Source organism: Chionomys nivalis, chromosome 6, assembly GCF_950005125.1.
Source record: "Chionomys nivalis chromosome 6, mChiNiv1.1, whole genome shotgun sequence".
Taxonomy (NCBI): Eukaryota; Metazoa; Chordata; class Mammalia; order Rodentia; family Cricetidae; genus Chionomys; species Chionomys nivalis.
Genome location: NC_080091.1, coordinates 87,009,470 through 87,031,063, shown reverse-complemented (window position 1 = coordinate 87,031,063; position 21,594 = coordinate 87,009,470). Strand labels below are relative to the sequence as shown.

The 21,594-nt window shown below is 41.5% G+C and overlaps 1 protein-coding gene across 4 annotated transcripts in view; it reads right to left on the bottom strand.

Moving 5' to 3' along the window:
* Slc4a4 (solute carrier family 4 member 4) overlaps positions 1-21,594 on the bottom strand; it is a 420,169-nt gene that overhangs the window by 90,036 nt on the left and 308,539 nt on the right. For all 4 annotated transcript variants that reach the window (XM_057771897.1, XM_057771894.1, XM_057771895.1 and 1 more), the window contains 4 exons: positions 18,613-18,700; positions 15,904-16,058; positions 15,187-15,300; positions 12,439-12,613 (listed from right to left, as the gene is read on the bottom strand). In XM_057771897.1, the coding sequence (XP_057627880.1) occupies positions 12,439-12,613; positions 15,187-15,300; positions 15,904-16,058; positions 18,613-18,700 (532 nt within the window). The remainder of the gene's footprint in view (positions 1-12,438; positions 12,614-15,186; positions 15,301-15,903; positions 16,059-18,612; positions 18,701-21,594) is intronic.

The window sequence follows — 21,594 nt, the reverse complement described above, 5'->3', positions numbered from 1 at the left end:
CTTCACTTCTTTCAAGTAATAAAATAAATGGTGACATGGTAGAGAAATGGGCTCTGCGTCACACCGTCTTGGGATGACTTACAGGCTGCATCATGGCCCCAGTGCAAGTCTAATCTGCGTATTAGATCAGACATGTGGAGCGAATTTAGCCTAGTCTCTGATGGGTAGAAGCTTTTCAAATAGCACCAACGTTTCAAAGGCAACATGCTTGTTTAGATAAAAGATAAGGAGGTTGGACTAGGTGATCTCGAGATATCAGACAGCTGGCTCAACCCTGGGGCAAACCTTGTAGATGTAACTACGTGAACTTAGATCAGCTCCACCAGCTACCTTAGATTCTTCTTCTATCAAATCAATGGCTAGCTCATTGGTAATTACTTGGATTTGGGCAGTGGTTCTCAACCTTCCTGAGGCTGAGACTCTTTAATACAGTTCCTCATGTGGTGGTGACTCCCAACCATAACATTATTTCGTTTCTACTTCATAACTGTTGCTATTGTTATGAATCATAATGTAAATATCTGATACGCAGACTATCTGATATGCGACCCCCAAAGGGGCCATGACCCACAGGTTGAGAACTGATGGATTAAAGGGAAAGGAACACAGTAGAAGACAAAGTAGAGATGCAGTATTAGGTCTCTCCCCTCAGGCATTCTCATGCCCTTCATCCCACCCAGAAATATTACTCTGCTTCCTTCAAAACAGGAAGGAGGTGGAAATCTGCATGGACTGATGTGAAAAGGGACAGATTAGTCCTCAGTGGGAAGGGGTGGGGCCTCTTGAGGTCTGCAGTAAAATAGAGAAGCCTTGTGAGGAGCAGAGGGCCCCAGGAATTGCTTCTCTCATTAAAAGTGATGCTTACAAACAAAACAAAATAGTCGAACAGGACTCAAATCAAAACCCATACCCAAAACAATCATGACTATTTCTCTGCTGGCATGGGGGTATGAAATTTAGGCCAAAGTAGCCTATTTCTTCAGGAAAAAAAAAAAAAAAAAAAAACAGGAAAAGCAGAACAAGTCTCAAATTTTCAAAATTAAGCATATAAAAAATTAAACCATACAAAGAAGTGTCTAGAAATGTTAAAAGAAAAAAAGCATCTGTTTAAAATATCAGCATTTCATAATTTTAAGCTACCTGGGACAAAAACTATTAAGTGACATCACCCCATAGCAATCAGGCACACTCAAGAAAATTAGACATGAGGCGTTAAAGATATAGATCTTCAGCCTCATTGCCGTCGATCTTCATATAACATCATAAAATAACTCTTGTGACTCAATACCCTTTTTATTGAGTAGGGACCTTATTGTTACCCTGTGTAGGAGGCTTGGTTGGTAGCAGGAAGAGAAAGGGGGTAAACAACATAAAGGCTAAGGAAAACACCAGATTTTCTGTTTCTTAGACAATTTGCAAACTTAGAAAATGAAATATTTCAGTGGCATTAAACGGCAATGCATTCACCAATATTACTGCGATATGACAAGCTTCAAAGATGTTTTTATTTCTACTCAGACAGAGAGAAAATTTAGTTCATGTTTGGGATGATTTACATGAAGTGTACAGCTTGCTGAATAATAAAATTAAATTTATGTAGATGAGTCCTTGAATCTGAAGCTTAGCCAAGACAAATGAGGCAGCTGATGCCACTAGCGACAATAAGGCAAATTCCGATCAACTGCAAGTTTTACTGCCTTAGATGGTTTGTTTGTTTGTTTGCGAAAAGGTCTTGCTTTGGACTGACTTTGAACTCACTGTATCGTCTATGCTAAATTCAAATTCACGGTCTACGTACCTTCACCTGAGTGCTGAAGACCTGCACGAATTTTAGTGTCAGGTCTTCAGCAGACGCTGAACCCCACTATTAAAAGTAAGTTAAGAAATGGTATGGATGGGGCTGGAGAGCATACCGCTCTTACAGGGGACCCGGATTAAGTTCGCACAACCCGCACAACGCCTCAAAACCTTTTGTAACTCCAGTTCCAGTGGGTAAGACATCATTTTCTGACCTTTGCAAACACCACACACACATATGGTTCACATGCACACATGCAAGAAAAACACTCATACACTTAAACTAAAAATCAATGTTTTTTGTTTTTTGTTTTTTTTTTTCAAAAGAAAGAAAGAGCTAAGCAGTGGTGGCACACACCTTTAATCCCAGCATTTAGGAAGCAGAGGCAGGGGAATCTCTATGAGTTCAATGCCAGCCTGGTCAACAAGAGCTAGTTCCAGGACAGGCTCCAAAGCTACAGAGAAATACTGTCTTGAAAAACCAAAAGCCCAAACAAAACAAAACAAAAAGAATTCAAGTATTGAAGTCAAATTTACTTTACATGAGAATTACCTGGGAAAGGTATATATTTGCCTGTTTGTTACAATACTAATTTTTCATATGATATACGTGTTTGTCTGTTTGCTATAATACTAATTCTTCATATGGTATATATGTATTGTCCGCTGGCTATATTAATTCTTCATATGGTATAATATATTTGTCTGTTGGCTATATTAATTCTTCATATGGTATATATGTGTTTATTTACTATAATACTCATTCTTCATATGGTATATACGCGTTTGTCTGTTATAATACTAATTCTTATATGGTCTATATCTGCTTGTTTGCTATAATACTAATTTTTCATATGGTATATATGTGCTTGTCTATTTGCTATAATACTAATTCTTCATATACATAAAAAGCAGTTAAATCGGGTCTCTGAAAATGACAAAAAGATGAGGTCTAGAGAATCAATTTTCAGAGTTCCCAGGTGAGTCTCTTGAGCCCAAGTCTGAGGCACACCCATTCAAACAATCTCTTTTTCTCCTTCACCACCACATCAACAGCTGGCCACATACCACACATGTGCAGGGGGAAACACTGGCTGGTCACACACCACACATGTGCAGGGGGAAACACTGGCTGGTCACACACCACACATGCGCAGTGGGGTAAACACAATGTGACTTCATCCTAGAACACAGTGATTTCTGTCCTGTCCAGAAGAAGCATCCAGTCCTCATAGTCACATGCCCCTGCTGTGTGCTTTGTCACACACAGGATTTCAAAGCCACACTGCCAGCAGAAACTAGACACTCAGGGAAGACAAACTATGTCTCTGATTGAGAACAACTGGAGCCCAGGACTTCAGCAAGACTCTTAGAAAAGAAGGAGGGGCAAGATACAGCAGCCTTCCACTCTTTGAAGAGTTGTGAACATATATATGAAACACCCAGCCCTTAGTCCTAACACTACACAAAAATCCATTCCAGATGGGTAAAACAGTAAACGAACACATAAAAGAACTGAAGTATGTGGATAAATATTTTTCTAATCTTGGGGGAGAGGAAATCACTTTAACTATATCATGCAAACAAGAAACAAAACCCACGAAAGGCGTGGCTGCTAAAGTTAAAATCTATACAGTCTGAGAAGCCACAGACACAGCTAAAAACATCATGGTACTAGAAAGATATTTTGTTAACTTTTCCTTAACATGTAAAAGAAAATATCTTTATTATACAGAGTAATGAGGAAAACTGAAATGCCCCAAAGGAGAATACGGAAGGACACACGGAAAGAGAAGGATAGGTGGTCAGTATAAAGGTGGACAGAGATTGAAGCTCACTAAAACCACAGGAGTGGAATCAAAGCAGGCCGTTCTTTTCAGCACACAGGTAACAAAAATGAGAATGTACGGGAAAATCTGTCCTACTAGCACTGAGCAAGTGGCTACTCCTGTCTAATATTGGTAGAAATATGAATTAGAATAACCTCTGTGATACAATTTAAAATAAATAACAACAACTATAATCAACATATTGCAAGTAATTTTTGCTAAGGATATACCCTATGGAGATAATTATAAATAATAAATGTATAGTTAATGACCACTGTATTCTTTATAAAAGAGAAAACTGGGACAAACTGAAAATATGTTTATTAAATAAATTATAGTGCATATATCACTAGAATTATGCTAAAGAACCTATTAAAGGAGAAAATGCCCATGAAACATAACTTATAAAATATAAAATGTAATCTCATTTACATAAATTCCTATATGTTTATATACCTGTGTATGCATATTTTACAACACGTATGAAAAGATATAATGAAAATAGCATACTTAGAGATGCTATTTCCTAAATATCCATAAGCTAAAAATGATAAATTTACCCTTAGCATTATTTAGGACCCCCAATTTTATCCAAGTGGTTATAATTTTCTGATCACCAACAAAACAGAGTTGACAAAGGTCTTTCTTATAAAAAAAATACTAATGACTTAATTTCTACCAACTAAACTTAACTCAGAACTTGCAAAGCACATTTTTATTTGTGTGAGGAGAGGTGCGCACTCAAATATCCATGTTCAGGTTTGCGGAGCATGCGTGCATATGTATATACACATTTGTGGAGAGGTGCGCATTCACATAAGTATGTTCAGGTGAGCAGAGTGTGCGTGCATATGTGTATACACATGTGTTGAGGGGTGCGCATTCACATAAATATGTTCAGGTGAGCAGAGTGTGCGTGCATATGTGTATACACATTTGTGGAGGGGTGCGCATTCACATAAGTATGTTCAGGTGAGCAAGTGTGCATGCATATGTGTATACACGTGTGTTGAGGGGTGCGCATTCACATAAGTATGTTCAGGTGAGCAGAGTGTGCGTGCATATGTGTATACACGTGTGTTGAGGGGTGCGCATTCACATAAGTATGTTCAGGTGAGCAGAGTGTGCATGCATATGTGTATACACGTGTGTGGAGGGGTGTGCATTCACATAAGTATGTTCAGGTGAGCAGAGTGTGCATGCATGTGTATACACATGTGTGGAGGGGTGCGCATTCACAAATGTATGTTCAAGTGAGCGGAATGTGTGTACAAATATGTATGTACATGTATGGAGGGGTGGCGCATTCACATATCTATGTTCAGGTTTGTGGAGTGTGTGTGCAGATGTGTATGCACATGTGTGGAGGGGTGCGCACTCCTATATCTATGTTCAGGTGAGCAGAGTGTGTGTGCAGATGTGTATACATGTGTGTGGAGGAGTGTGAATTCACACATATATGTTCAGGTGAGCGGGGCGTGTGTGCATATATGTATACACTTGTGTGGAGGGGTGCGCACTCCCATATCTATGTTCAGGTGAGCGGAGCATGGATGCAGATGTGTATACACGTATATGGAGACCAATGGTTGCCGTCAGGAGTCTTCTCTGAGAACTCAGCACCTTATTCACTGAGGCAGGGTCTCTTAGCTTAGCCAGACCACACGAATTCAGCTACTCTAGTTAAGATGGCTTGCTCTAGGGAATATCTTGTCTTGGCCATCATAGAGCTACAATTACAGAAGGTTCGCCATGTCCTCCAAGCACTTATGTGGGTTCTTCAGATCTTATCTGTGGTTCTCACACTTGCAGGACATGTACTTTAACCACCGAGACATCTTCCTAGCCTGTAAAGCATGTTTTCAAAGTTAAAGTTCCTTTCTGGGATCACGGGTAAGCAAGATGGACTCCTTCCTTTGTGACTAAACAGGAGTGCTTACTTTGGCTGAGTGAAATATCAACTTACTTCGTCCTCACAGATTATTCCTGTCCCACATGCTGAAGCCAGCGTATGCTACTGTAAAGATGAACACATTTCTACTTCTCCTACTTCTAAAGGAAAGGATTCTGTGCCAAAGAGCGACCATCAGACTGGAATTGTTGTCCATTTCTCAGTAAGCTATCAAGCCGTGTCATTCCTGCTGCTGTAACCACACACACATGACGGACATTGCAAAGGAGTACCTTTCTCACCAACATAGGAAATTATACTTTTCTGACTTGAGCAGATTGATGAAAAAGGCTCAGCACAGCAGAATGTTAAAATAAAGCCACAAATTTGGAGATGCCAGCTATAAATGTTCCTTATTATGAGACAAGTTCTCTTAAAATGTGCTCTGTTAGGTTCCATAAATATCACAAAATTCACAGAATGCTAAAAATCTTACTGTATTCTTTCACTGAAAGGTTTGTGAAAATAGGATTATATTTACTCCTGGAAAAAAATTAAAATGGCTTTCTTTCCTCAGTCTTCACTCTAGACTATACTTAGTCATTCACAATCAAGTGTAGACTTACATCAAAGTACATTTTCTGTAAGCTACAGACGAACAATTCTTAAACAACATGGGACTTACCACACAACATCAGAGTCTTCTTGACACTAATATCTTCCTCAAAGACTAAGTAATGACTCACTTTGTTACCAAAGAAGTATTTTCTTTATAGTACTGCTAACTGAGTGTTGGGCTTTGTCCAATGCTAATCAAGTGCTCTACTGACGGAGGAAGGTCATTGGTTAATTAATAAAGAAACTGCTTGGCCCTCAAAGGTTAGAACATAGGTGGGTGGAGTAAACAGAACAAAATGCTGGGAGGAAGAGGAAGTGAGGTAAGACGCCTCAGACAAATGCCAGGCCGCTGCTCTCCAGGGCAGACGTGATGAAGCTCCGACCCAGGATGGATGTAGGCTAGAATCTTCCTGGTAAGAGTACCTCAAGGTGCTACACACATTAATAGAAATGGGCCAAGCAGTGTTTAAAAGAATACAGTTTGTGTGTTGTTATTTCGGGGCATAAGCTAGCCAGGCAGCCAGGAGCTGGGTGGCAGGAATGCAGCCCACAGCTCCTACTACACTCTACCACTGAGCTATTTCTTCAGCTCCTACTACACTCTACCACTGAGCTATTTCTTCAACTCTTACTTTACTTTTATTTGGAGATAGAGTCCTGTTAAGTTGCCCACATAGGCCTTGAACTTAATCCTTCTGCTCAAACTCCTGAGTAGCTAGAATTACAGGCCTATATAATCAGGCCCAACTCCATCTATTAACTTTTGGAATGAAAACCCTTAATTTCAATAAATTCCAGTGGAATATATTCATATTTTGATATTTAATAATTAAATAAAAGTATCTAAATAAACAGAGCAACACATTTGTTCTATCACCAAGAATGTAAATATGACATTTGCATGGTATCATGGTTTAGTTATGAAGGAGTTGAGATTTCAAAAAAGTGAGACAGAAAACTGTCTCTTTACCATATAGCAGGAAAACTAGTGCATCAGCTTAATGGAAATTACCAAGAAGAATCAATGATACCACTCCCAAACCAGGAACTTATGCATCTCCACGCTGTGAAAGAGAGAAACGGGCACAAGCTGAGGTTGGATGCTACAAGAATGTAAGGTTGACTCTCGGCAAAGTAGTTCAGTGTCTTCAGGAGACCCAAGATAAACTATAATTGCCCACATTTATCTTTACCAGAAATCTGTAACTAACCTCTTTGTAAGCCCTAGCATCTTCTAAAAGCATACTGGCTGGGCAAAATCTATATGCTGACAATGGGGAATATACGCAGCCATTTGTGCTAGCATTACAGTTTAATCATACTGGCAGTCAGTGTAGCCTCAAACTGCTTTATTTTGAATGCAGTTTTGCTACTTCAAGTAATCTGTTTCTAGTGACACATAACACATATACACACATATATAATTATGCACTTATATATATATAGAAGCATATAAATAGACAAGTTACATATGTATGTATTTGACAAATAGATGTAATATAGATGATGATAAAGATGTATAGATAAAGATAGATAGATAGATAGATAGATAGATAGATAGATAGATAGATAGATAGATGATGGATAGATAGATAGATAGATAGATGATAGATAGATACATCAATATATAAATACATAGATAGATAGCATCAGTCCTGAAATTAATGACTGAAAGCAAATTCTTGTCTTCAAACAGGCCAGACCTCCTGAACAGAAGCTGGCAGGAGAGTACGCTTAGACAACACTCATGCAGTGAGTCATCTGTGTTTTCACAACATGTTTCTCCCCAGCACCCGTGTCTATTTGTAGCCTGACAATAAAGGCCCTATCCAAGCCATCTCTGAGCCGTCTGCCTTAAAAGCAAGGATGCTGCTCTCAGTAGGCTCGCTGGAGCTGCCTGTGCTATGGAGATTAACCTGCTGCCTTTTTTGTGAAGGATATGATATAACTGCAGATACCCAGGTTTGCCCAGGGCTTTCTACAAGGTCTTGGTCCTATGTTTAGAAAGATAAATGAAGGGAGAGGACCTGAATCCTTAAACGAGCCTATTATATACCACCACTGGTACCCTGTAGGGACCCAGAAAGAGGTTGCTTCCACGAATAGTCTGGATAAAAGTCACCTCTCTCTGCCTCTCATCTCTCTCTACCTCCAGAATACAAAATTCTAGATATCTAACATGTGATAGGCACTCCATAAACATTTGAAAAGAAATAAATTAAATATGTTATACAGCTATGAGATGACCTAAGACATATCACCAAACCACAAAATATTCCATTGTCCTAATGTCAAGTCAAAGTGACTTCTGCCAGAAGATGAAAATATTCATAAGGTAAGGTTCACACCTTTCAGTCATGAGATTCTCTTCAACATGTCAAACCAGCTCCCTAGTTCTTAAAAAAGAACAAAAACTACCCATTAATTTTCCAGTTCAACAAATATGTATTAATAACCACTAATTTTCTACCCTCCCTTATTAAGGGTTCTGCCACCCACTGTGACTCCTGCACACCATCTAGAAGGACTTTGCCAGTACAGCTTTAAAAGTAAGAGGCCTCATATGAAAAGAAATCAAGTATGTTCTTCAGTGTTTTCATTCACAGAAATCTTTAAAAATTCAACTATATTTACAGGTTCAACAAAATTATCAATGGCGGTTACAAAATCTATTAATAAAATAATCAAAGAATGTCCAAAAATATCCTCATAACTTGGAGTTGCCAACTTCCCCTTCGACAAATGTTTGGGGGCAATGCATAACACATGGATGCTCTAACTCATCCATGCTTCTGATAACTTCAGAACCCAGAGAGAGGCCAGGGATTACCCAAGTAATACCCAACAGAGGGAAATCCATGACAGCCACTTTTATTATACAACAAAGTCTACTATCCCAATGACTCACTCAAATAGAAATTGTTTCATACAAAATTTACCATAATTCACCTGGACAAATTTCTCCCCTGGTCTTAGATGCTACTTCTTAAAAGTAAATCCGGGATGGAGATTTGGCTAATAGAGCACTCTTCCACTGTGCCAGATAGTTTTCTGTCAAACTGACATAGCTAACATCATCTGAGAGGAAGGAACCTCAAGTAAAACAATGCCTCCATAAGATCTGGTTGTAGGCAAACCTGTAGGGCATTTTCTTAATTAGTAATTGATTGGGAAGGGGAGTGTCCAGTCCACTATGGGTGGGGCCATCCCTGAGGTGGTGGTTCTGGGCTCTGTAAGAACACAGGCTCATCAAGCCAGAGGAAGCAAGTCAGTGAATGACAGTCCTCCATGGCCTCTCATCAGCTCCTGCCACCAGGTAACTGCCTTGTTTGAGTTCCTGTCCTGACTTCCTCCAATGATGACCAGTGATGTGGAAGTGGAGACCAAATAAACCCCTTTCTCCCCAAGTTTCTTTGGTCATATTGTTTCATCGCTGCAACAGAAATCCTAGCTAGGACACACAGCATGCCCATGGCCCTGAGGTCACTCTTCAGCATCACCCCCACCACACACACACACACACACACACACACTTAAAGTTAAATCTCACAAGATTGTAAAGAAATATACACACAGGAAGTATTATAATGTCACCCTTTAAATGAGAAGAATGTCCACAAGGGGAATAAATTCTTTTCAGATATTTCAGCACAAGCAGACCTCTGTATCTCCTAACAAAAGGTGGTTTTGTTTCAGACATCTGTTCAAAACCAGACAGTGCGTCCCTCAAATATCATCAGAGAAGTTTCCTTGTTCAGTGGACAGCAATCAACACAGAAACTCACAACTTGTCAATGCACAGAGAATATGTCTCTATGGATGCTCAGCCATCAGTAATGTATCAACATACATCCTTTCCTTGAAAGGCTTGAGAATCATCCAGAAAAGGAGAAGAAAGACTCTCAGCCAGAGGCTGAAGAGCTAACTGGTGTAAACTGAAATCCTCTAAAAAACATGACTGCCGAACTCAGGAACCCAGCGCAGCTGCAGTTGCCTGCTTACTACTTGTATAAGATCAAGCCTTCCAACAGGCTAGCATGGAGACAGGAGGGCTCAGGAGCCTCCATGGGAAGAGCTACTCACAGTGGAGGGAGATTGCCAATTGTTATGGACTGGGGTAGGGAGAGTCAGTTGCATTTAAGGAAGTGAGCGCTGGTAGACCAACCATGCTTCAATAGTTGGCCCCACACCAGAGTAAACAGACAGCACAAACTGGGTCTAGAGGAATATTTTTGATAGAGGTCATGAAGTTGGGGGGTGGGGAGTGCATAGCAGCAGTAAATCTGGGAGGGGTTGAGAGGAGGAAGGGATGACTTTGACCAATATACAATGTATGTACTTCTGAAATTCTCAATAAAAAAAACCAAAGATAGAGCCAGTAATATAATAGATGTTTAACAGTAAAGTGTTTATTTATATAACAAGGGGAGGGGGCTAATAAAAAGCTGAAGTCCTCACAAATACATTTTATAAATACCACAGCTTTCTTTGATTTTTGATTTTTCTCGGCACATGGCTGTATGGGCCAGCTTTATGCTTCCTCAGTCCTTTCTTTTCTGCTGGTTTCCTAAATGATCCGCTTTAAGTGAGCAGCGTGTTGGAACCTGGATGAACTGCTGCCCAGCTTTAATCTAGGTCAGAGTTTATGAAAACTGGGTTCCTGCTACAGTTCAGATGTTCATCCCTGTCTTAGAAAAGGGGATACCCATGGCAGGGATGGCAGCAAAACTCTCTTCCTGTACTTCGGCTTTAAATCAGACACATCGGGTTTCTGCAACCCATGACGGGGGTGACACAGAGATTCGTGTTCTCTAGCCAGCAAAATGGTAGTTTCTCAAATGCTAAGCAACGGTAATACTTGGGGGCTACAATCTGTCATTGAGTTTGGATTTCAGTGCGCCTTTGAAAGTCAGAAAACAAAGCAACATTCGATATACAACCACATGAGATGAAACATGAGGTACTTGGCTTTTTCCCAGAAGCCTCAGCGTTTAAGGGTCCCTACACTGGGAAGAAGCCCACACTATTCTTGTAGAGAAGTCATGTAGAGCGTCCCTAGAACCCAGCTGCCTCAAACACTCTAGCCTAGGTATTTTGGAGGAGAGGCCATCAGACAACTTCAAACTCTGGAACCATCTAACTCTGATGTATACGAAGGGGAAAGAAAGAAGCATCAGCTGAGCCCATCAACCCCCACAACCATGAGATGTGATAGAAAACGGTAGCTTTATATAATAGATAAGCATTCTTGACCTAAAATTTGATTGTGTAATTTCCCCCCCTGGCACTTGATTCCACAAAGGTGCTATCATCTCTCTCTTATCTTTGTATCTAGAAAGGACTCTCTAGAGCAAAAATATTTTCTGGAGTCCAAGAAGAAATGTAACGAAAATAATTTGTGGGAATTAGCTACATTTACAAACCAAGAAGTTGGCAGGCAGCACGTGTGATGCCATGTTGAACACATGAGCAAGCGGAAGAGCGGAGTTTGGAAGGGCAGAGTTCGGAAGGGCGGAATTCGGAAGGGCTTCAACTGGGTTCAGCTCCCTTCCCTGTGCCTTCAGTAACTAGTAGGACGCCTACTGCTTCTAATGCCGAGATCAACTTTAAGTCATTTCTTCACACAGTGCTCTAACTGGTCTATGGCATCTTTTCTCTTATTAAGACTGTAACTATTATTGATGTGCAAGACAGGCAAACACCACCTTTCATAACCAACAAACTGTGGTTATAATTAATGTTATAACATTATCTCAGCCAGGTTCCTTACAGCTCAGTGAGAGACAGTCCAGGAGTAGAAGAAACAACTCCGCTAAAGCTGAATTCTACTGGCAGGCAAGCAAATCCAGCCTTGGGCAAACCACTCCATTGCTTGATGCATGGATTTGCTCACGTTAGAACAGGGGCAAAGAGTCAGGTAATCACACATCCCCAGAGAGTGTGAGCACCAAATGAAACCAAATGCGGCCCAGACATTCCAGATCCGGGGAGCTCTCAACCTTGTGCACCACACAGAATCCGAGCAGCTGAGACGTTTTTGCCCAAATAGAATTGTAGATCCTCATTTCCTCCCCTTCTTTTCCCCACTTGTGACTCAAGCCAGATTTCATCGAGCTATTTTTGTAATTACTAACATGCTGGAAATACAGCAGCGAGCCAGAAGCGCAGTAAAATGCAGCATCCAGCAAAAGAAAGAAAAATCACGCTGAGTAACTGAGAGGCCATCTGCTGCTTGTAGAGCGGCAGGGGTGAGAGGGACAATCGGCGCCGGACTATTTGCATCCTCTCTCACATCAGACCCACCTGCATGTTGTCGGTGGCATCCCCGAGCAGGCCCCCGAAAGTGATGGCGTTGGTTACCGTTGCCAGGTAGATGAAGAGAATTGCCGAAAGAGCCTGAATGTTTAAAGCATCGTAAAAGTCACTGGCAAAAAATGGTGCTTTCCTCTTTATGTCCTTAATTAATCCACCGCAGAACCTGGGGAGGGAGAAAGCAAGCATATGATCCAGTGTAAGAGAAACAGCCGTCGAGTTCATCAAGACGTAATTCACGAAGCTGCAAAAAATTTGGACTTCAAATGCTTGAGTCAATGACAAGATACTATATAAGATGCTCTCATTTAGATGAGACAGGAAAAAAAAACGTGGAGACATTCATCTTGTTCTGTCTCTCTCTTTTCAGTTACCAGAATAGGTCCAACATTCCTCAAAGATCATCCAGTTGTTCTTTAGACGACAGCACTGAGTAGATAAGTTATAATTTTCCATTCTCCAAAGACAGTGACCACCTCATAACGCCCTTAAGATGTCCCCATGTCATTTCAACAGGACCTGTGAGATGCACGCACTCTGCCATTATTCTCTGCTGGGGACACAGAAGCTCTGACCTCATGGAGTATCCTCTTGGGAGCAGAGGACAAGATAAATAAGTAAACAAATAAAAATCAAAGAGAAATGAAATGGAGGTGGGAATTCCATGGTTCTAGGAAAAAGGCATTGGGAAACTGAGATGGGTAGCCAGAGTGGGCCTCTGAGAAAGTGAATTTGAAACAACGACCCAAAGTGAAGAAGGCATACAGGTGTATGGAAGGCAAAGACACGGGCAGAGCCCATGCACCAGCCCGCTCGTCCTCCACCAGAACCTCCTGAAGCAGCCTTCCCCGTGCAGGGTGTGACTTCTGTGCAAGGCGCCCCTCCCTAAAGCCTGCCATCTTGTTCTCAGCTGTGTTGAGCACCCTGCTTCTGTATCCTTGATAGACAGTGGGTTGTGCAGCTACTAAATGAATGTGGAAAGTGGGGAGATGAGACACTAAAACAACAGTTTGATGCATTCTAAAACATCAAATTCCATAACTCCTATCTCAGCTGTAAGCTGAAAGTGACAGGGTTATTCCTTGTCATAAAAACAGAAGGAACTGCAGTCAGGCACTGGTTACTGACACTGAGATCTATGATGGACTGCGTATGTGATGATGGTCTCATACGGTGATGATGGGGCTGGGGCACCATTAGATACGATAGTATTCTCCAGTAACAGTCTCTCCTTGTAATGACATGGTGCTATGCTGCCTTAAATAAACCTACTCTATAGAGAGGTATAGAAAAGCATAGAATTACATATATACATAGCTGTTAGCAGTCCGTACATTTGATACACTATAGCTTTTATTGCTACTTTAGTGCATACTCAACTTATAAACATAAGTGTATATAAAACAATACTCCGTGTTAAGCTGGCAATAGCCTCATAGTGCCATCTTTATCTTATCTTTTGGCTACATCAAGAGGTCACACTGAATAACTGGTTAATGCCTTTAGATTTCTGTAAGTAAGCCAAGATGTTTGCCTGATGTCCAAATATCGTAACGAGAGATCTAGACCATGTCACATCATCAGGCAATACATAAGGTGGGGAGGTTCTTATCCTTCAGTCTTTCAGAAGGGAAATAGTTCCTTTTCACTTTATGAGAGAAACGCAAGTGGGTCACGAGCAGAAGGAAACAATTTGATTTCATTCAGATTCAATGGCATACTAAAATGACACTTTTTTAATCCTGCAGAGATTTCCACATCTCCATGAAAAGAGCATCCTACTAAAAATTTCACTTAACTCGAAATGCAAAAAGATCATCTACTAACAGAGAAGGGATCACAATGAGAAGTCAAATGAAAGGTTCTCAAGACTTAGAAGCCTCACTGAGGACAAGGAGATGGGGTAGGGACCCACAGGCCACCCCTTTCCATAGCCTGTTACACACTTGGGAGCAGATGTTCAGGGAAGGGATAGAATAATGAGAGCCACACAGGAAGCCTGGTCAGTCTTCAGTCAGCCCTACTACCCATCCTCACCTGCCATCAACCCAATCTTTATATCGTCCTACCAGCTGGTCCACTGGCCACACTGTCTAGACATCAAAGTCTCCTAGGTGCTCCCGTGCCTCGGTCCCCTTTCCTAACTCACACCCGTACAGACTGTCTCTCAGCACTCACACCCGTACAGACTGTCTCTCAGCACTCACACCCGTACAGACTGTCTCTCACCGCTCACACCCGTACAGACTATCTCTCACCGCTCACACCCGTACAGACTGTCTCTCACCGCTCACACCCGTACAGACTGTCTCTCACCGCTCACACCCGTACAGACTGTCTCTCACCGCTCACACCCGTACAGACTGTCTCTCACCGCTCACACCCGTACAGACTGTCTCACACCTGCTTTCACAGTTCCACAAGGCCCACTCCAATCCTTCTGTCTAAAAATATACTACTACTCATCAACCAAGGGCCTTTTCTTTCTTAATTTTCCTCATAAACCCATTGGTACATTTACTCATTTGCTTAAGATTTCTTGTTCATCTCTACACAGTAAAGCCCACATGGCCAGGCATTAATATACTGGTGACTCTCTAGCTGTTGTGACGAGTATTTGTTGGCTGAACAGATGAACAAACCAGTAAATAAAATACTGAAAGTGAATGCAGAACAAGGAAGGGAAATTTAGATCTAAGGAAAACCTTATCACGAATGGCAAAAGGTTCCATCAGTTACCGGCCAGTTCTCTGTAGCTCTTCACAATCACCGTGTCCTCCTCCTCCGTGTCCTCCATCATGAGGTGTATCCCCATTCATCTGAACATTCTCTCCACCCGAGTACATATTCTTTCTATGAAGGACAACGGGGAAAGTAGAGATTAGTTTATCGTGTTCATTTGCTTCCATGGCTGTATTATGCTTATAGACACACACACACACACAGAGGACTTCTCAGAAAAAGAGCGTGATTTCTTATTCTTTGCTAACGGACAACTCTTGAAGTGTTCTATCTAGAGGTAGACAAATGGCTGAGTGAACCGAGTTTAACTTATTTCACATTTATAGGAACAAAACGGTTTCACCTGGGCAATGACAGATTTCCAGGAAATGGTTTCTTTTCAATTTCTCTATCAAACTGCTTAACCTGCTAAGTCTACAAGGGCTCTTCTTGAGTAGAGTGATCTTTCCACAGACACAGACAGAAAGTCCCCAAAACATCCCCCCAAAGAACACCCATTGACACTTTCCAACATCAGGCACTAAAGGACATCAGAGCATCTGACATTTACTCTCCAGTGTCAAGTCAATCTAAGCCAAGGCACAGCCGAGACTCATTTGAGGTAGAATATCTGTGGAGAGCTACAACTATCAAAACATGGCCCTACCTGTTTTTCAAATGCAACCTCCTCAGGGCTTGGCACTCCCTGAATATTGCCAAGCCATAGCGGCTTACCTTTTGTCAGATGATGGGAGACTCTTTGGAGGTTCTATCCTGATTGCTGGGTCCCATTCCCCAGGTGGAAGGACAATGACTTCGTCTAGGAACTCATCAATGCCAGCAATCAGGTCGTGCCGATCTTTTGCTTTGTAAGCGATGTCATGGAACACCTGAATAGCGAGAGATGCACTGATCAACCAAGGGAACTTTCTGAATGACTCCCAACACATCACAGCTGAGTAACATAACCCACAGAACACTCTGGCATTCCCATAACTCCACTCTCATCTTCCCCTCTATTCAGTCGATTGAGGGGTACAGGTTATGATCTCAGTGTCAAAGCAGAAGCTTGAAGACAGGGAATTTTAAGTATTTTTTTTTCATCAAAATTCTCCCAATTGCTGTGAGAGTCAGATGAAAACATTTTCAAGATCCCTACTGAAAGCCATTCCCTGCATTAAAAATGACTGGACAACCAACTGTGAAATCCAGTAAGAACAAGCTCATGCTGACTGTTAGACTCAGGATGAGACTCATTCACTGCTGCCCCCTCACAATGTGAGCTAATCTAAAAGGAAGAAGAAAGCCTGAGTTATATTAGCAGAAAGGAATAAATAAGTGCCCATCTGCCTCCCTTTTAGCAAGGAATATCTACTTCACCAAAGGTAGTGGGAAGCGGGGGGGGGGGGGGGGGGTGAATGATAAATGTTCCTCATTGTCTTGGGCATTTGAGCACTTAGTCTCCAGTTGGTGGCACTGTTTAGGAATGTTTAGGAGGTGTAGCCTTTCTGGAAGAAGTATGCCACAGGGGGCAGCTTTGAGATGTTAAGGTCTCACTCTGTTTCGAGTTTATCTTCTCTGCTTTGTGCCTGAGTTTGATGATATGAGCTCTTAGCTTCCTGTAACTGCCGCCTGCCACCATGCCTTCCCACAGAGGTGGTGATGGACTCTTACCCCATGGAGCTAAAAGCCTAATTTTTTTTTTTCATTTTTCTATAAGTTGCCTCAGTCACGGTGTTCTACCACAGCGACATAAAGGAAACTCATACAGACAGCAAAAGCTTCCCATTTTTGGTTCACATCAGAGAAGGGTTTCCAGAATGGCACCGATCCCCTTTTCTCGGCACCCATTCTTCTCATTGAGCTGACTTGAAGGTCTGCACAAAGTCAAATCTTTAACACTTTGTAAGTTAATTTTTTTTAATCATCCAAAAGAGAATATGGTCCCCACTCAGCACCCTCAATCTATGCTGAGACTTTCTATTGCATCGCTTCTCCTAGAAAACCATTTTTAAGAGCTGTCAGGCAAGTGATACTGGTTTGGGAGTTCTGGGGTGGAGTAGAAGGCAAGCTGCAGGGGAAGGACTTCCTCTACGGCAGACAACCCTCTCTCTCCTAATTTTCTCTGGCATATAGAGTCAGAAATACACCTCCCCAGCCAAGCTGGCCAGTAAATATTGGTAGGTTTCAACCAATGAAATGTGAGAAAAGAAAAGCTGTAAGCCGCCTAGTGAAAGAGACCCTCATCAATATCAGAAAGCCATTCTGTGCCCACTGCATGCGGCCTAAAGCATCCCTAATTTATATCAGGTAAGAACTTTACAAGAAAGTAACGATCTATAAACCCCCAAAATTAAATAAATCAACCAACTACTATAAGGAATAAATGTGTCTTTGAGGAAGACAGCAGAACTGTGCGCCATGATCTTGCCCTCAGAGGAAAGCAAACAGCTCAAGAGCCAGGGAGAACTTCCATACCACAGGGGGACAGAGCCTACAAGTCTACACTCAACAGGAAAATCCGACAAATCGGGGCACGGCACAAGAGAAAAATACTTGAGAAACAGCCAAGTAGAAAAACTAGAAAGCACAAACTGATGTTCCCATGTCCCAGCAGCATTTCTTCCACTACAAGACTAGCTCAGAGTTTTCTCACAACTAAATATGCTTATCACTACGAAAGCTGCTGTAAGTGTGGATGAAACGTCAGCCCAAAGTACCTGATGCACTATAGATTGGCCTCCCCACCAGACATAAACCATAAAAACAAATACATTCTGATGCATAAGAAAATGTAGCACCTAATTTATTATATATTATTTTATGAAAGTCATCATTTCTGAAATAATATACATAGATAAAATAATATAAGAGATAAAGTTAAGATGATGACCCTGACCTTATTCAGCAATACTTCAACATCAGTTTTAATAACTGAAAATCCATAGGATTGTAACAAGGTACCCGCATATTGGTCGCTTCTGACAGTAACAATTTGTTGGTGTTGAGGGCACTCAAAATCCTCTTTGTTAGCCATTTTTTGCAATATACAGTCAATTGCTCTTAATTGTTATTGCTCTACTGTGCCTCAGAGTATTCCAAAGTGTATAACTGAATTAAAACATCACACAGCAACCAAGAAATAGGAAAAGCAAATGATATTCATTTATTTCATTTTGAAGAAATTTAGAATAGTTTCTAAATAGGTTTTTTTAGAAAAAAAGAGGGAAATGCATTTTGTGTTAGACTCTAACACAAAAAACAAAACCCAGGCCTTACCTATTTGAAGCTACTCTACATAAGGGAGCTCATTTTCCACAAATGACTGTGTGTCATTCTGTCAAGAGCCACATAACTGTAACTGTAATGAACCATGGCAGTCAATTGGCAGTTTAGACAGATACAATCAAGATGATCCCACATCCCCTTGCCCCGCTTCTGTACCTCATCAGACATCAAGGTGGCGATGGCTCTTCCAATCTCGTGGTAGGACTTGGCTTTCCCCTTTGGACCTAAGAGAATGAACAAGAACCTAATGGAGAAGGAGAGAAGCAAAGGCTGTAACATTTCATCAAATGGAGAAATTGTTTTCTTAATCCACGACAAGCTTAGTTGTAGTGACCCTCTGTATTATGCATGTGCCCGAGTACATGCATTCGTGTGTGCCGGTGGAGGCCACAGGCCAGCTGTCTTCCTGAGCAGTTCTTCCCCTTAGTTTTGGAGACAGGGTCCCTCGTTTAACCTGGAGCTCACAGACGTAGCCTGACTAGCAGCCCAGCAAGTGCCAGGGATCCTCCTGTCTCTGCTTGTTCAGCCCTAGGATTGCAGGTACACGTCACTGCACCTGGCTTGTTACACTGGTGATGCCATCTGAATTTGAGGTCTCATGTTTGTAAAGTAGACTTTACAGGACTGAGTGACCTACCTCGCCTCTAGAACTCACCTTTAAAATAAAGAAAGATCTGATGCTAAGGGACAGGAAAGCCATTCTTTTCCACTTCCACACAGTATTACTGAGTTAATCTGAAGGCATAGCAAAAACCTAAGAGCTTTTTCTTCATTGAGCAGGAAAAGGGTTACATATAAATGTCACAGTTTTGCTGATCTTGATGTTTTAAATGGTCTGTTGTCTTCATTTCTACTGACTTTAGGATCCATGGCACAAATTAACTACAAAGACTTAGTTCATTTTTTGATTTCTCTGACTTTTCTGCACCCAGCACAGACTGAAATACATGCTCTCCTCCCTATTTTAGGAAGTGTTGCTATTCAGATGAGTGGGATTCAGTGCAAACCAAACCTTCCCAGGTAAGCCCCACACTGAAAAGAAGGAGAAAGAAATAAGAGAAAGAGAGAGAGAGAGAGAGAGAGAGAGAGAGAGAGAGAGAGAGAGAGAGAGAGAGAGAGAGAGAGAGAGAGAGAGAGAGAGAAAAGCACCATCCACAGACAGTTCAAAGCCCTTTGGGGCTGCCTCACTTTCCTTTCCAAATTTAATTTCTTGGTAACATAAAAAGAATTGCTGCAGGTCAAATATGTCCTGAAATAAGCAGAGATGAATTTGTCACTTTGGAAGTAGTCCCTTGCTCACCGTGGATGGTAAAGACGTATGTCTCCACTGAGGAAGAAGGAGCATGGTAAGTAAGTGAATAAGAAAAAGATGTGGAAAAGGTGACGTTGGGATACTTCCTGCCTTGCTGTTGCTCACATCTTACCTAACAGGGAGAAAACGAAGACAACACACACAACAGCATCATATGTTTGCACAGCTTCCCAGAGCCTGCGAAGCACATTCACAACCTGATTTAAATTCCCACACAACCTTCTGCAAAAACAGAGCTCATCCTGTTTAGCACTGAGGAATCTGAGGGTGTGGAAGATGGTAGGTGAGAACAAGGTTTGTGCTCATAAAGGACAGGGCTGAGGACAGAGCACATAGCTACAAACAGTGATGCTGGTTCAACCTCCAATATTGAAACAAAATCAGGAGAGGGAAGACTGCGGCAGGGGGCATCTTACGTCCCATTCTTCCCTAACAAGTCTGTGTGTGTGTGCACACACACACACACACACACGCACCTTCTGATGCGCTGAGGCTGTGATTCAGTAGACAAAAATCTATCCAGTAATCATTTTCACAGGTCCCTCTTGGGAAAAGAATTGTGCATTCTTACTTAACCAAAACCAAGGAAGAGTAGATAAGATTTGGTGGCACTAGGAATGGTTTAGCAGCTTACCTCACTGACTTTTACTTTCATTTATTTAGTTCCCTAATTCACTTTAAAAAGAAAAGGATTTAAATAAATGTCACCATCGATTCTAAAACAGTCCTAAGCATATGAGGCCTTTTCTTCAGTTGCAAAATCCATTCTAAAGAAGATAAGGAAATAAAAAGGACGGGGAGTTAAGATTGCAACAAATGTCCTCCAAAGTTTGAATCCTCAGATCTTTGTCATCAGAATAATCATAAAACCATCCAGTACTTATTTGCTCAGAACCCGCCCTGTGGTGGAGGCAAGACTCGCTGTCAAAGGTTGGCACTATGAACGAACAGCAAAGGCAATCGGCAATTCTGAAGTCTGCTCAAGTGATCCCTAGTAGACCTGTACTTTAGCTCTTCCAACACTTCCACTGATGCTTAGCATTTTCTTCCCCTGGAGTTAACACTTCATATACAGCAGTGAGGCACCACAATGTCCTTTTTCTCAACGGTAAAGTACTGTTTTGGTTTGGTTTGGGCCTAAAGGGAGCAGTCACTTCTCTTAGCAGAACACATGCAAAAATATTTAGACACTAAAGTGAGGTCCCATTAAGAAAAGAATTTAAATTTAAATTAGTACTGGTTACATTTGCCAGTTCTGCTTGCCTGTCTATAAACCACCATGTCAGAATGACAGAAATGGCAGCGTTAGGCTAAATGGACAGGTATAGGAAAAGCGTCGTGACATTGGCTCCTTTGTTTAATACATCTTTCCTAGGTTTCTCTTGTCTGACCCTTTTACTGGTTCCATGTATCTAAATATTAATGTTTCAGACAAGGTGCAATCATTAAAACCTTCTCAGGACCACACTGTATCTCCAACCCCCCGCTTCTCTCCAGTACCTCTGTATGAATTCAGCTTGCTGAACCCTCCTCTACCCATTGGAAACTGATACCTGGATTCGCCATCAGCTGATAAACATGTCAATAAAACCTAAATAAATACTGTGTTCTCCGTGAGGAAATACTCTAGATCACTAATATTCCTCAAACACAAAGTTAGGCAGAGGATAGGGCTAAGAGCTGACAGAGTAAAGGAGCCACCAAGTTAGCACAAGAGCATACATTTTCTATAAAGCATTGACTGCTTTGTCTTTGCTCAATAAGACCAAAGAATGAAAGTGAGTAGTAGGCTAATGGTAGCTATAACATAGACTATAACAATAAGC